General features: G+C 41.8%; 1 protein-coding gene across 1 annotated transcript; it reads right to left on the bottom strand.

Moving 5' to 3' along the window:
* Positions 1 to 463: 463 nt before the first annotated feature.
* Positions 464 to 1,722, bottom strand: LOC127329572 (bisdemethoxycurcumin synthase-like). The gene is made up of 2 exons (XM_051356071.1): positions 1,518 to 1,722; positions 464 to 1,440 (listed from the first exon to the last, which is right to left on the bottom strand). The coding sequence occupies exons 1-2, from the start codon at positions 1,720 to 1,722 to the stop codon at positions 464 to 466; spliced, it is 1,182 nt and encodes a 393-aa protein (XP_051212031.1).
* Between the last annotated feature and the right edge of the window lie 15,748 nt (positions 1,723 to 17,470).

Genomic DNA, 17,470 nt, shown 5'->3' with positions numbered 1-17,470 from the left:
AGAGTCTAAATCTGTTGTATGTTTTCTTACACAACCATATTAATAAAAATTAAACAATGTATCTATAGAAATGATCATGACTAATAGTAGATAAAACACAACACAATGAGTAAGGATGGTAATGAGTAGGGTATGTGCCAGGTAGACCAATACTGACTAGTACAGATTGAGCCTTCACACATGGCTGAAAAGACTCGTCGCACAAGGTAAATCTAACCATCACAAGACGAGGTTTATAGTGAGCTTTATTGAATACATAAGAGTCCTGTTTAGTGGTATAAAAACATCTTGTTAAAAAATAAACAGTATAAAAACACAATGGATCGAGTTGAGAACACAAACAAGCACGTGCATACACAATATTTGAGACCACTGGACTGCATCTCCCAACATATTATATACGGAGTACTAGCAACGGTGATGAAGGTGGTGGACGTGGTAACTTGTGCATTTTGAGCGGCAGTTATTTTCTGTTGTGAGAGGGTGCGCGCAGCACCATGGCCTCGATTGTGATTCCTGGTCCGAAGGCGAGCATCACGCCCCACTCTGGCAGTGGATCCTCCTCATTCCTACGGCGGCGCAACTCATCAAGCACGAATATTATCGTTGCGCCGCTCATGTTGCCGTACTCGCGAAGCACATGTCGGCTGGCTACCAACTTCCCTGGCTCTAGCTTGAGCACAGTGTCTATGTTATCCAAGATAGCACGGCCACCTGGGTGCACCGCCCAGAAGAGGTCGTTCCAAGAGCACACTGGAGCCCTACTGAACGTGTCTTGGAGGCATTGCTGGATGTTCTGTCCTATTAGCATCGGCACCTCGATGCCGACGTGGAATTCTACGCCCGCTTCTGAGACCTGCATATTGAGCACATGCTCGGTGCTTGGTATCGCAGTCTGGGTGGAAGAGACCATCTCGAATAGAGCGCGTTCGCCTTCACGGAAAGGCCCGGCTCCGACGATAACAGCGCCGGCGCCGTCACTGAATAAGGATTGGCAAACGAGGCTGTTCCTGTCAGGGGCGCGGAAACTGATCAGCGTTATCTCAGAGCAAGCCACGAGGACGCGCGCGCCGTGGTTGTTCTCAGCGAGCTGCTTGGCTAGGTTTAGCGCCGCGCCGCCACCGCTGCAGCCATGTAGGCTGAGTATGGTGCGGCAGACCGTGGGGCGGAGGCCAAGGAGCGAGGCCAGCTGGAGGTCGGCGCTAGGTGCTTGGACGGCGGAGAAGGTGACGAAGACGAGGTGGGTGATGTCGGTGGCTGGACGGCCCCACTCGTCGATGGCCTTGGTTGCGGCAGAGTGCGCGAGCTTTGGGATAGCGGTGGCAACCATGTCGATGCGGGCGTCGAGGGATGGCAGCTCTCTATCGAGGAACTCCGGGTGGGCATCAACTGATTCCTCCTTCAGGTGGAAGTGCCGTTTCTCAATGCATGTATTCTTGCCTATAAATTAGGAAAGATTATTTTCGATGCAAAGATAACAATTAACGTCATGCAGAATGGAGGGAGAATGCTCTTACAAATTCTCTTTAGCTTCTCCTTGAGTTCAGTAAGGTGCTCGCTCTTGGTCGCGCGGAAGAAGCTGTCGGCGAACTCATCCTGGGGTACTACGGTGCCCGTCGGGTTCGCCGTGCCGATGGCGAGCATTGCCGCGGGGCCTTCCGCGTGCTGCTGCATGCCCCGCTGGCTGTCGCGCACCGGACCGTTGCTGTTTGCTTCTGCCATGGCTGACCGCTGATGGAATTTTAAGTGTATCTACCAATGTAGTATATGTATTTGTGTTCGACTTTGATCTTCAATGCAAGACCAGTAGTGGATACGTCCGTGGGGCTCTGGTGGCCTGGCTTTATAGCTCCATGGCTCAGCTACCAGCAACCACATAATGTATGGCAAGTAATTAATCTTTATATGTCACTTCATTATGTGTTCTAAGTGCCCGTAAGGTGGATGATCGGTCCCTCCTTACACACTCCGTTCCTTCCTCCTCTCTAGAAATGTATAACTGAATGTAGTATCATCTTTCCTCCGACCAAAATGTTAGACTTATGGGATTTCTGTTACGGGCAAATGTTACAGGATGATGTGGAACCGCCTGGTTGGTTTTAATTTTCACCTGCCGTGATTTTAGGGCCAACACCCCCATACCTTCCCTCCACGTAATCATGTAGGCGTGATTCCGTACATACAATCCCGTCGATGTAGCAATGTTGGTCACTTGGTCCCCCCCCACTGATATTTGTTTCCGTGTAAGAACTTACTGCCTAGTCACATTCGAGTGTATTATTAACAAGAGGTGGGGAGTAATTCCCCCGTCATTCTTGAAAATGTTTTACTTGGTTGATTAATATGTATAGACTTCACGCCATGTTCACTTCGACCATGTCGTCAAACAATTTTCCTACCCTTCCACATGTTGATGCATGCTTCGCAAGCTATCGTGCACCGCTTCATTGCTTTTCGTCTATGATGGCCCATGGAATTCAAAAGTGTATATCAACGAATCTGTAAGTTTTTCTGCTGGGATTTGATCTTGAATAGCAGAGCAGTATGGCAAACATCTAAGGAGATCTGTTGGTCTGAGGCTTTATAGCTCCACTAGAGGCTGGGGCGCCTCCTAACCGACCCAATGTCAGTGCATGTGTATTTTCCAATATAACGCTATGCTAGATTCACTATTTTGAAACCCTAATTTTCTGATTACTCTTCCAATAAACCTTGCAAGCTCATTCTTTATCCGTGAATCAATTTAATAGACGTATTCCTTGATAACCTAATTGCTAAATATAGGTGGACAAAACCCTTTATGATTACCATGTTAATAATGATATGGGTGCACAGAGTCCGCCAGAAAACTATGTATAGGTGATAAATTGGAAGGAAGAAAGTTTTGTAAGAAAACATATCACAACTTACAATAGGTAGTCCAATACCCTCTTCTCAAGATTGTTTGATGCTACTCCAACCTGCAGCTACCTGCTCATCCATCCTAGAGATTATGATGTTCTCCAACTTGCTTTTTTTTTTGTTACCATTATTACCCATTCTTCATCTCTTTGTGATTGCATATGAGCTAAGCAGATTCCCAATTTTTCTGTCTATGTGTGTGAGTTCACAGAAAGTACCTGCGGAACAACCAATTTCTAAATTCAACTTGTTATTTTATTCACATGCAAGCAGCCAACAAACTTTAGTTAATCCCCCTTCTCTTCCTCAAAGTCTCCAACAAGGTAATATTGTTTCCTATTTTTAATATTCTCTTATCTCAACAGCTGCCATCTATCTATCATGGGTATTTTAATGCACAGATCAAGATTTAATTAGGACGACCATAGTTAATTGAATTTGATTGTCCTAGGTACACACTTCTTCTCACTAGTTTAATAACACAACACATACACAAACATTGTTATCAATGATCTCGAGAGTTGACCTTCAGCGATAAGAACAAAATGTGCGCCTCGGTTTGTGGTGCACCCATTCTCCATAACCCCTAATAAAATTATGAGCGATATGTAAAGACTCTACAACTTGTTCACTTCGACCATGTCATCAAGCAATTTCCCTACCCTTCTGCATGCCGCTGCATGCCCTGCTAGCTATCGCGTACCGCTTCATTGTTTCTTCGTCTATTATGGCCCATGGAATTCAAAAGTGTATTAACGGATCTGCAAGTTTTTGTGTTAGGATTTGATCTTGCACACGTCTAAGAGGATCTGTTGGCCTATACATTTATAGATCCACTAGAGGTTACCGTACCTCCTAGCTAGCATGGTGCAACCCAATGTCAGTGCATGTGTGTTGTCCTATGTAACGTTGTGTTGGATTAACTATTTTGAATCCCCGATTTTCTGATTAATCTTCAGATAATCTTTGCAAGCCCACGCTTTATCCCTAAATTAATTTAATAGATTTTCCTTGGTAACCAGATTGCTAACTATAGGTGAACAAAATCTTCTATGATTACCATATTAATTATGATATAGGTGGACACAGTCTGCCAGAAAACTATAGATGATAACTTGAAAGGAAGGAAGTGTAGTAAGAAAATACATCGCAACTTACAATAGGCAGTCCAATACCGTTTTCAAAAAATTGTTTGATGCTTCTTCCGACCCGTAGCTGCCTCTCAACCATCTTAGAGTTTATGCTGCTCTCCAACTTGTTTGTTTTGTCGTTGTTATTTCTCATTCTTCGTCTCTTTGTGATTGATACGAGCTAAGAAGATTCCTAAATTTTCATGGGTATGTATGTGAGTTTACAGAAAGTACCTGCGAAACAGCCAATTTATAAATTCAACTTGTCAATTCTGTGACATGCAAGAAGCCAACAAAATTTAATTAATCCCTCTTCTCTTCCTTAAAGTCTCCCATATGGTAATATTGTTTCAATATTTTTAATATTCTCCTATCTTAATAGCCGCCATCTATCTGTCATGGATATTCTAATGGACAAAAGATCGAGATTTAATAAGGACGAACATAGTCAATTAAGTTTGATTGTTCTAGGTAAACACTTCTTGTGAATAGTTTAATAACCCAACACATACACAAATATTATTATCGATGATCGCCATAGTTGACCATCAATGGTAAGAAAAAATAATGTATGCATCACGGTTTGTGGTGCCCCCATTCTCTATTACCCCTAATAAATTATGTACAACATGTAAAGATTCCATATCATGTTCACTTTGACCATGTAATCAAACAATTTTCCTACTCTTTTGCTTGCCGATGCATGCTCCACTAGCTATTGCACACCGCTTCATTGTTTTTCGTCTATTATGACCCATGGAATTCAAAAGTGTATCAACGAATCTGTAAGTTTTTGTATTGGGATTTGATCTTGAATAGCATAGCAGTACTGCACATGTCTAAGAGGGTATGTTGGCCTATGTCTTTACAATTCCACTAGAGGCTGGGTTCCTCCTAACTGGCAGTATGCGACCAATGTCAGTGCATGCGTGTTGAGATGTTGGATTCACAATTTTGAAACCCTAATTTTCTTATTACTCTTCAAATAAGTCTTTAAAGCCTATTCTTTAATAGTGAATCACTTTAATAGACCTATTCCTTGATAAGAAGATCGCTAAATATAGGCGGAGGAAATATTCTATGATTACCATATTAATAATGATATAGGTGGACACAGTCTGCCTAAAAACTATAGATGATAACTTGGAAGGAAGAAAGTTTACTATGAAAATAAATCACAACTTACAATAGGCAGTCCATTACCCTTTTCTCAAGATTATTTGATGCTTCTTCCAAACTGCAGCTGCCTGCTGAGCCATCATAGAGGTTATGTTGCTCTCCAACTTGCTTTTTCTTTTTCTTTTGTTGTTGCTATTTCTCTCGCGGTGCCATTCGTTATTGCTCATTCTTCGTCTCTTTGTGATTGCATATGAGCTAAGCTGATACCCAAATGTTTATGTGTTTGTGTGTGAGTTTATAGAAAGAACATGCGGTATACCTAATTTCTAAATTCAACTTGTTAGTTTTGTCACATTCACGCAGCCAACAAAATTTAATTAATACACCTTCCCTTCCTTAAAGTTTCTGACCCCAACATGGTAATATTGTTTCTATATTATTAATATTCTCCCATCTCAGCGGGAGCCATCTATTTTTCATGGGTATTATAATGCACAAATATCGAGATTTAAGAAGGACGAACATAGTTAATTAAGTTTGATTGTTCTAGGTACACAGTTTTTGTGAGTTTAATAACCCAACACATACAGAAACATTGTTATCAATGATCTTGAGAGTTGACCTTCCGTGATAAGAAAAAAATTGTATGCAGCGCGCTTTGTGGTGCACCCAGTCTCCATAACCTTCCACATCATCTTTAGTTCGACCATATCATCAAACATTTTTCCTACCCTTCTGCATGTTGTCGTATGCTCCACTAGCTATAGCGCACCGCTTCATTGTTTTTTTGTCTATTATGGCTCGTGGAATTCAAAATTGTATCAAAAAATATGTAAGTTTTTATGTTCGGATTTGACCTTGAATAATAGAGCATTACTTCACTTCTAAGGGCATATGTTGTCCTAAGGAATTATAGATCCACTAGAGGCTAGGGGGCCTCCTATCTGGCACTGTGCGACCCAATGTAAGTGCATGTGTGTTGTCATATGTACCGCTCCGATGGATTCACTATTTTGAAGCCCAATTTTTCTGATCACTCTTCAAATAAGCTTTGCAAGACCCTTCTTTATCCGTCAATCAATGTAATAGACTTATTCCTTGATAACCAGATTGCTAAATACATGTGGACAAAATCTGCTATGATTATCATATTAATAATGATATAGATGGACACAGCCCGCCAGAAAACTATAGATGATATCTGTTGGAGATATGCCCAAGAGGTAATAATAAAGTGGTTATTATAATATATCTTTGTGTTTATGATAAATGTTTGCATACCATGCTATAATTGTATTAACCGAAACATTGATACATGTGTGTTATGTAAACAACAAGGAGTCCCTAGTAAGCCTCTTGTATAACTAGCTTGTTGATTAATAGATGATCATGGTTTCGTGATCATGAACATTGGATGTTATTAATAACAAGGTTATGTCATTGAATGAATGATATAATGGACATACACCCAAATAAGCGTAGCATAAGATCACGTCATTAAGTTCAATTTGTTATAAGCTTCCGATACATAGTTACCTAGTCCTTCGACCATGACATCATGTAAATCACTTATACCAGAAGGGTACTTTGATTACATCAAACGCCACTGCGTAAATGGGTGGTTATAAAGATGGGATTAAGTATTCGAAAAGTGTGAGTTGAGGCATCTGGATCAAGAGTGGAATTTGTCCATCCCGATGACGGATAGATATACTCTGGGGCTCTCGGTGGAATGTCATCTGATTAGCTTGCAAGCATGTGACTAGTTCACAAGAGATGATATGCCACGGTACGAGTAAAGAGTACTTGTCGGTGACGAGGTTGAACAAGGTATCGTGATACCGATGATCGAACCTCGGACAAGTAAAGTATCGCGTGACAAAGGGAATCGGTATCGTATGTAAATGGTTCAATCGATCACTAAGTTATCGTTGAATGTGTGGGAGCCATTATGGATCTCCAGATCCCGCTATTGGTTATTGGTCGGAGAGGAGTCTCGGCCATGTCTGCATAGTTCACGAACCGTAGGGTGACACACTTAAGGTTTGATGTCGTTTTAAGTATATATGGAATATGGAATGGAGTTGAAATATTGTTCGGAGTCTCGGATGGGATCCAAGACATCACGAGGAGGTCCGGAATGGTCCGGAGAATAAGATTCATATATGGGAAGTCATTTTCCGGGGTTCGGAAAAAGTCTGGTGTTTTGATCGGAGCTTCTAGAAGGTTTTGGAAGGACCGGAATAGTCCGGAATGTTGTGAAAGGTTCCGGAAGTGTCCGGGACGACCCGGGCTGTCTAAGGAAGTCCGGAGGGTTTCATAATAGGTGTATCCATGTTTTCCTTAAGGGTTAAGAAGTTTCCCCTAAAGCAGATTCGGATTTGGCAAAAGAGTCCTAGTTCTAGTAGGTTTCGGCTGACAGAAACCTACCGGAACTCTCCCAAACTTTGGGGGCAGGTCTTGGACGACCCAAGGACCTTTTCCACCTATAAAAGGAGGGCAAGGGGAGCCCCAAGAGGTGCACAAGTCGCAGCCCTTGCCCCCTCTCCCCAAACCCTATCCGCCCCTTCCTCCTCCCTCTTGCACGGCTACGGCGAAGCCCTGCCGGAGATCTCCACCACCACCGCCACCACGCCGTCGTGCTGGCGGGATTCCGAGGAGGATCTACTACATCCGCTGCCCACTGGAACGGGGAGAAGGACGTCGTCATCAACACCAAACGTGTGACCGAGTACGGAGGTGCTGTCCGACTGTGGCACCGTCAAGATCTTCTACGCGCTTTTGAAAGCGGCAAGTGATCGACTACAGCAACAACGAGATCTAATCTCGTAGGCTTTGGAAATCTTCGACGGTTAGTCTCATGATCTTCTCGTTGCTACCATCTTCTAGATTGGATCTTGGCTTGTTATTCGTTCTTGCGGTAGGAAATTTTTTTTGTTTTCTATGCTACGAATCCCATCAATATCTTGGAAGGAAGAAATATCAGTAAGAAAACAACATCACAACTTACAACAGGCAATCCAATACCATTTTCTTTGGATTGTTTCATGATGCTTCCAAACTGCAACTGCCTGCTCAGCCATCCTAGAGGTTACCCTGCTCCCCACTTTGCTTTTTTTTTCTTTAGTCGTTGCTATTTCTCTAATGCTACCACTATTTCTCATTCTTCATCTCTTTGTGAATGCACAAGAGCTAAGCAGATTCCCAAATTTTCATGTGTATGTGTGTGAGTTTACGGAAAGTACCTGCGAACAACCAGTTTCTAAATTCAAGTTGTTAATTTCATCGCATGAAAGCAGCCAAAAATATTAATTAATCCCCTCTCTTCCTTAAAGTCTCCAACATGGTAATATTGTTTCCATATTTTTAATATTCTCCTATCTCAATAGCCACCATCTATCTGTCATGGGTATTGTAATGCACAAAAGATCCATATTTAATAAGGACAAATATAGTTAATTATGTTTGATTGTTCTAGGTACACACTTCTTGTGAATAGTTTACACAAACATTGTTATCAATGATCTCGAGAGTTGACCATCAGTGATAAGAAAACCATGTATGCAGTGTGGTTTGTGGTGCACCCATTTTCCATAACCCCTAATAAAATTTTGTACAATATGTAAAGACTCCACGTCATGTCACTTCAACCATGTCATGAAACAGTTTTTCTACCCTTCTGCATACTGCTACATGCTCCGCTAGCTATCCCACATAGTTTCAATATTTTTTCATCTATGATGGCCCATGGAACTCAAAAGTGTGTCAACGAATCTGTAAGTTTTTGTGTTGGAATTTTATCTTGAATAGAGTAGTACATCACACGTCTAAGGGGATCTCTTGGCCTAAGGCTTTATATCTCTACCAGAGGCTAGGCACCTCCTAACTGGCGTTGTGAGACCCAATGTCAGTGCATGTGTGTTGTCCTATGTAACGCTCAGTAGGAATCACTATTTTGAAGCCGTAGTTTTCATATTACTCTTCAAATAAGCCTTGCACGGCCGTTCTTTATCCGTGAATAAATTTAATACACATATTCCTTTATTGCCATATTTCTAAATATAGGTGGAAAAAATATGCGATGATTATCATATTAATAATGATATAGGTGGACACAGTCTGCCAGGAAACTATAGATGATAACTTGGAAGGACGAACGTTTAGCAAGAAAACACATCACAACTTATAATAAGTAGTCCAATACCCGTCAGTAGTCCAATACCCGTATCTCAAGATTGTTTGATGCTTCTTCCAAACTCTAGCTCCATGTCCAGCCATCCCAGAGGTTATCTTGCTCTCCAACTTGCATCTTTTTTTTCTTTTGCAGCTAGTTCTCTCACGTTGTCATTATTTCTTATTCTTCGTCTCTTTGTGCATATGAGCTAACCTGATTCCGAAATTTTCATGTGTATGTGTGTGAGTTTACAGAAAGTACCTGCGAAACAACCAATTATTAAATTCAACTTTTAAATTTTGTCACATGCAAGAAGCCAGCAAAATTTAATAAATCCTCTTCTCTTCCTTAAAGTCTCCAACATGCATGGTAATATTGTTTCCATATTTTGAATATTCCCCTATCTCAATGGCCTCCATCTATCTGTCATGGGTATTGTAATGCACAAAAGATCGAGATTTGATAACGATGGACATAGTTAATTAAGTTTGATTATTCTAGGTACACACTTCTTTTGAATAGTTTAATAACACAACACATAAACAAACATTATTATCAATGATCTCGAGAGTTGACCTTGAGTGATAAGGAAAAAATGTATGTTGCCCATTAATTATGTACAATATGTAAAGACTACACGTCATGTTCACTTCAACGATGTCATTAAACAATTTTCCTACCCTTCCGCATGATGATGCATGCTCCGCAAGTTTTTGTGTTGGACATTGATCTTGAATAGCAGAGCAGCACTGCACACGTCTAAGGGGATATGAGGGAACCTCGGTTACGGGTGGGGGGCCTGCTCCAACTACTCCTCCCCCCAAGGTGGCGCCTTCGTCGAGTCGATCGTCACCGCTCACTCCCTCGCGTAGGAGCACGCGCCACGGGGTGGGGGTGGACGGTTCCGCAGCCACGGACGAGGACTCGCTTTCCAAGGCGATGAGACGCAAGGCGGCGTCCAATCTCGACTCCTCAGGTAATATTTCCAGTAGTAAATCGTTTCTTGCTTTTTCTACGCCTCAAATTTCGGCTAAGCTGAATAATGTTGGCGTTTCTTTGGGTAATTCTTTTGATTCAATTCATGTATCGACTAATGCTCTCAAACACATGGAGTATGATAGACTAAAATGTACCCCTGTGTCCAAGAGCAAGTCGGATACCTCCCTTACAAGCGATGATGATGACGAAGCGTACGCCATTTCGGATGGCCAGCTTCTCACACATATTGTTGGGGAGGTATCAGAGGTTGGACTAGATGATGCGATGTTGGGTTCATGTTATGAACTTAAAGCAACTGAACGCAAATCTAGGGCCTCATCTTTTAAAAGAAGTGCTTGGCCTAATAAAAAGGCGAGAGTGACTAAATCTAGCAATGTTTCCAAATGAATGGCATGTTTAAGAATAGCAGAGGTCTTAGTGACTTGGCTAAACACTTACACATCTCTGATGCCATTCGGGATCATTCTTTAGACTTTATTGCTATTTCTGAGACGGGTAAGCGTCATTACTCAACAAGCTTCCTAAACCGCCTTTCTGGCGGAGAAGATTTTGCTTGGGTATCGCGCCCGCCTAGAGGCCGTTCTGGTGGTCTTCTTGTAGGTGTACGGACTTCCACTATGGAAATTTTGGATAACTCTGGAGGTGACTTTCATATAAAGCTTCACATCCGGAATAAATCTGATAACTTCATTTGGAGTCTCGTTTCGGTTTATGGGGCAGCTCAAGATGCCTTCAAACCTGCATTCCTTCGTGAATTGGTTAATCTAGCAAAAGATAACCCACACCCTATTATTATAGGGGGGGATTTTAACTTGCTCAGATTTCCACATGAGAAGAGTAAGGGCAGATTTGATAATCACTGGTCATTTCTATTCAATGCTGTCATCGACAGTTTGGACCTGAAAGAAATTTCCATGATTGGTAGGCAATTCACTTGGGCAAATAGCCTCCCCGATCCAACGTATGAGAAACTTGATAGAGTACTAATGGACTCGGATTGGGAACAAAAATACCCACTTGTCTCAGTTCGTACTCTACCTCGGATCGAGTCGTTGTCGGATCATGCCCCAATATTGTTAACCACTGGGATACCTCCTCCCCAACGAAAACGCCAATTCAAATTTGAACTTGGGTGGCTACAAAGGGAGGGGTTCTCAGATATGGTTAAAAATATTTGGGACCAACATTTTGTCGCGGGCACTCCGATTCAAAGGTGGAATAGCAAGCTTCGGGCTGTGCGAAAATACCTTGGAGGTTGGGCACGGCATACGACGGGTCTACTAAAAAATGAGAAACTCAGTCTATCAACGTCAATTGACGATTTAGAGGCAATCGCGGAAACTAGACAGCTAACGACACAGGAGGTTGATTTGAAGAATCAACTTAATGCGAAGTTGGCTAGCTTATTACGCGAGGAGGAACTCAAATGGTACCAACGATCTAAAGCTCAATTCCTGTTGGATGGAGATTCGAATACGCGATACTTTCACAGTGTTGCTAATGGCAGACATAGAAAGAAACGCATTCAGTCTCTACTCCACGACGATGCTACGATCGAGGGTCATGAGCAGTTAAAATCATACATCACTTCTTATTACAAAGGTTTGTTTGGTGCACCCGAGGAATCAGGAATTACTCTGGATGAATCCAGGATCGATGACATTCCTCAAGTGTCCCCTCAGGAGAATGCTGTTCTTACTGCTCCATATACGATGGAGGAGGTAAGGAAAGCTGTCTTTCAGATGGAACATAACAAAGCACCAGGCCCTGATGGTTTCCCCGCCGAATTCTTTCAAACATTCTGGGATACAATTAAAAATGACCTCATGGTTTTGTTTGAAGAACTCCACGCAGGGCAATTAGAATTGTTTCGTATTAATTTTGGGGAGATCATTTTGCTTCCGAAGGTTAACGATGCTGAACGTATACAGCAATTTAGACCAATATGTCTCCTTAATGTCTTTTAAAATTTTCACTAAAGTAGCTACTATTAGACTTAATTCAGTGGCTGATCAGGTGGTGCGACCAACTCAAACTGCGTTCATGCAAGGTCGATACATCCTCGATGGTGTGGTTACCTTGCATGAAACAGTACATGAGATGCATCGCAAAAAGTTGAATGGGGTCATCCTCAAGATCGACTTTGAAAAAGCCTATGATAAGGTCAAATGGTCATTCTTACAACAAACACTTCGGATGAAAGGCTTTTCTCCCGAATGGCGCGCTTTAATTAATAACTTTGTCTTTGGTGGAAGTGTTGCTATCAAAGTTAATGATGATGTGGGCAACTACTTCCAAACAAAGAAAGGTTTGAGACAAGGCGATCCCCTATCTCCAATGTTATTTAACATTGTGGCGGATATGCTTGCTATATTAATTGAGCGTGCTAAGGAAGATGGGCAGATCGAAGGAGTGGTTCCCCATCTAGTTGATGGGGGATTGTCGATACTGCAATATGCCGACGACACGATTATTTTTATGGATCATGATCTGGAAAAGGCACGAAACCTGAAATTAATTTTATCAGCGTTTGAGCTACTTTCCGGTCTAAAGATTAATTTCCATAAGAGTGAGTTGTTTTGTTTCGGTGAGGCCCAAGACGATGCTAACCAATATGCCGAGTTATTTGGCTGTGGTTTAGGAAGTTTTCCAATAAGCTACTTGGGTATCCCGATTCATCATCGGAGACTCACCTTAGCAGAATGGAAAATAGTCGAGGAAAGATTGCAGATAAGACTTTCTAGTTGGAAAGGAAAATTACTATCTCTAGGTGGAAGATTGGTCCTCATAAATTCAGTACTCACGAATATGGTACTATATATGATTTCTTTCTTCCAGCTACCTAAAGGAATTCTTCATAGATTGGATTATTTCTGATCAAGATTCTTTTGGCAAGGAGATAGTGAGAAGAAGAAATACCGGTTAACAAAATGGAATGTAGTATGCCGTCCGAAAAATCAAGGTGGACTTGGTATCCATGACTTGGAGGTTAAAAACAAGGCCCTACTAGGCAAGTGGTTGGCCAGGTTTTTAACTGAGGATGATGTATGGCAGACCTTGTTGAGGAGGAAGTATGTAGGCTCAAAAGCGATTTCTCAGGTTATTTGGAAACCTGGGGATTCTCACTTTTGGGCTGGCATTATGGCAACTAAGAAGCACTTCTTCCCACATGGGTCGTTTTCCATTAGAGATGGGTCGGAGATACGGTTCTGGGAGGATAAGTGGTTGGGTGCAACCACACTCCGAGAACAATATCCTGCTTTATACAGGATCATACGTCATAAGGATGTTACTCTTCAGAGTGTGATGGTAACCTCTCCACCAACTATGACATTTAGGCGGGATGTAGTCGGTCCCCGCTTAACTTCTTGGAATGAATTGCTACAAAGATTAGCTCCAATCCAACTGGTTCAGGGGAAAGATATTTTCCGCTGGGAACTTACCAAGAATGGTTTATTCTCGGTAAAATCCATGTATGAAGCGTTGACAGAACCTGTCCAACCGGTACTAAATAATAAAAGCATTTGGAAGTTGAGGATACCACTAAAAACGAAGGTGTTCGCTTGGTACTTACGCCGTGGTGTTATCCTCACTAAAGATAACCTTGCAAAGCGAAACTGGCATGGTTGTAAGAGATGTGTCTTCTGTCATGAAGACGAGACGATAAAACATCTCTTTTTCCAGTGTCAATTCGCGAGAGCTATATGGTCAATCATTCAGATAGGATCTAGCTTATACCCACCCCGAAGCATCGCTAACATTTTTGGCAATTGGCTAAATGGGGTTGTGGTTAGGTATAAGAGTCTTATCAGGGTGGGAGCGATTGCCGTTATTTGGTCGCTATGGCTATGTAGAAATGACAAGGTTTTTGACGATAAAAATTCTTCTCTTATGCAGGTAATCTACCGGTCTACGGCCTTGCTCCGTTCATGGTCGTCGCTTCAGCGCTTGGAGGACCGCGACCTATTTACGGAGGTGTCTACACGGTTGGAGAATTCGGCCAAGGAGTTTATTACCCAACATGGGTGGCTGCATAGTCGGAGGATTGCAGCTTCTTCACCATGATGCGCTTTTCACTTAGTCGCTTGTTATGACATGAACTTTTCTGTTTTTATACTCTTGTGTGGACGGCTGTGTGCATCATAGTTATGCAGAGGCCGGGTGTATTACGAAACTTTGAAGTAATAAAGCCCCCTTTTTCGAAAAAAAAAAACTAGCACAGTGCGACTCAATGTCAGTGCATGTGTGTTGTCCTATGTAACGCTCTGCTAGAACGACTATTTTGGAGCCCTAGTTTTCTGATTACTCTTCAAATTAATAAGCCTTGCAAGCCTAGTCTTTATCTGTGAATCAATTTAAAAGACATATTCCTTGATAACCTAATTGCTAAATATATGTGGACAAAATCTTCTATGGTCACCGTATTAATAATGATATAGGTGGACAAAATCAACAAGAAAACTATAGATTATAATTTGGAAGGAAGAATGCTTAGTAAGAAAACACATCACAACTTACAATAGGAATTACAATACCTTTTTCTCAAGATTGGTTGATGTTGCTTCCGAATTGCAACTGCCTGCTCAGCCATCCTAAAGGTTATGTTGCACTCTAATTTGCTTCTTTTTCTTTTGTCGTTGCTATTTCTCTCGCGATGCCATTATTGTTCATTCTTCGTATCCTTGTGATTGCATATGAGCTAAGTAGATTCCCAAATTTTCCCTTGTATGTGTGTGAGTTTACATAAATTACCTGTAGGACAACCAATTTCTAAATTCAACTTGTTAATTTTGTCGCATGCAAGCTAATTAATACCCCTTTTTTCCTTACACTCTCCAATATGGTAATATTGTTTACATATTTTTATTCCTCTCCAAAAAGATGGCAGACGTAGTAGAAACATGTCGTCAAGTAAACAACACATCATGTGGGGCACTCGGTGGAGAAGCTAGTGGAGTAGCTGTTTATTGTTGTTGTTAATTGATCTTGTTTCAGTGTATAATTGTTCGTCGTAAGCTTTTGTAGTATCCCATGAAGATCAAATCGATCAGGAATAGAGGATTAATCATAATCTCTCGTGCTATTTTTTTTCCGCATAGATAGATAACTCGCCAAATCCATCAAACCATATCGTCATTGATTCAATGTGTGCACCGAGGTTTGTGGTGCACAAGAATGTGATGTATCAAGCAACCATTTATTTATTATTAAAATCAGGGCCAGCCCTGACCCATGGCCAACATGGTCGGCCGCCTAGGGCCCAGGCCAGGGAGGGGCCCTACGAGGCTAAGATATAATATCCCCTTCACCCCTATTAAGAGCATCATGAACAGCCTTTATATATTCACTGGTAGAAAAATGGCCTTTAGTCGCGGTTCGCAACTGCCATTAGTCGCGGTTGCGCAACCGCGACCAATTAAGCGCGACTAAAGGCCCCCCCTTTAGTCGCGGTTGCTTACGAACCGCGACTAAAGGTCCGTCCACGTGGGCGGCTAGCGTGCGCCTGGGCGAAGGACCTTTAGTCGTGGTTGGTGTCCCCAACCGGAACTAAAGGCTATTTCGTTAATTTTTTTTAATTCATTTGGGTTTCTAATTTTTTTTCACTCCGTTCTTTTTTCTATTTTTTTCAGAATTTCTATTATTTCAGTTATTTGCATAGCTTAGTCTCTATCTCTAACTACACTTATCTCTAGTCAAATTACTTACTCGTGGTCAAACTTCCCGCTCGGTCACCCATCCTCCCACTACTCCACCTCTAGCACGCTTAACTTCCGAGTTCCATTCCGTCCCGCATCCAAGTGCTACGCGCACATGTATGTGATACTAGTATCATATTAATCCTATTAACATGTTGGTCGATGTCACATTTTTTTATTGTTTCAATTTCAAATAATTTTTTTCATAAACAAAAATAATGATGTAATAATAATCATGAATAAATAAATAAACATTAACTTTTATTTATTTTAATTTTTTTAATTTTTTTCCAAAACCTAAAAATTTGAAAATCTAAAATTTGGGTAAAAGTAATATTAATCTTTATGCTGGATGCAATTATTAATTTTATTTTTAAAAAAAAATTAAAAAATATAAAATCCATAATTTATAGCAAAAACTAAAATCTTCCTGCTTTCGTATTTTTATTTGGAATTTTGAGAATCTAAAAATTGGCTAACCGGGTAAACCCGGGTGAATTCGAATGTAACTTTTTCCCAGGATTCTTTTGATATATTATACGTTTTTTTCCGACGTCGTATGCAAAAGTTATTGCGGTTTTACCATTTTTTTAACTTTTTTTGCAAAAAAAGTGAAAATTCGAATTTCTTAATTTCTCCGAATAGTAGGTTGCATAACATACAAGAATCTGAAAACAATTATTTTTTTGAATTTTCTATCATTTTCTTTTGTATTTTACAAACCAAAAAAAGGCGATCCACGGGGGGGGGGGGGGGGGGTGGTGGGTGGGGGGGGGTAAAAAAACTCGGAAAAACCTTTAGTCCCGGTTGGGGACACCAACCGCGACTAAAGGGTACCCCTTTAGTCGCGGTTGGTGTCCCCAACCGGGACTAAAGGTTTTTCCGCCGGCCGCATCCCTCCATAGCCCTTTAGTCCCGGTTGGTGTTACCAACCGCGACTAAAGGGGTACCCTTTCGTCGCGGATGGAGCATTAGTCGCGGGTTGCTTCCCGAACCGCGACTAAAGCCCCCTTTAGTCGCGGTTCGAATATTTCCGGGACTAATGGGGGTGGACGGAAGCCTCTTTTTCTACTAGTGATTTAGGTAAGATTGCTATAAAATATAGCAATTTGGTTTAAAATGTTGCTCCAATAGACTTTGTATAAATGGTTCCCACACCAAAAAAAAATTAGCAATCTTGCTATATTGGCACCTCCACTTGGTATATTTGCAATGCCAAGAGCCACTTCATATAACTTTTGAAGCGCACGTGGGAGAGCTAACTACCGCTTGCTGAAACTTCTTGTGTCCTTTTCGTGCACGAGGTCGGCGCTGCACCGCCTCCTTTGCCACCGCCGTCGTCCCGCCTCCGCCGCCACCTACCGTGCCCCCGCTGGCACCTCTCACATCCCACGGCAGTCGAACTCCTGCCTCTGTCGCCTGTTACCGAGCCTGCATCGGTGCCCTCTCCG

This window comes from Lolium perenne, chromosome 2, assembly GCF_019359855.2.
Source record: "Lolium perenne isolate Kyuss_39 chromosome 2, Kyuss_2.0, whole genome shotgun sequence".
NCBI lineage: Eukaryota > Viridiplantae > Streptophyta > Magnoliopsida > Poales > Poaceae > Lolium > Lolium perenne.
This window is presented reverse-complemented; position numbering and strand designations above follow the sequence as displayed.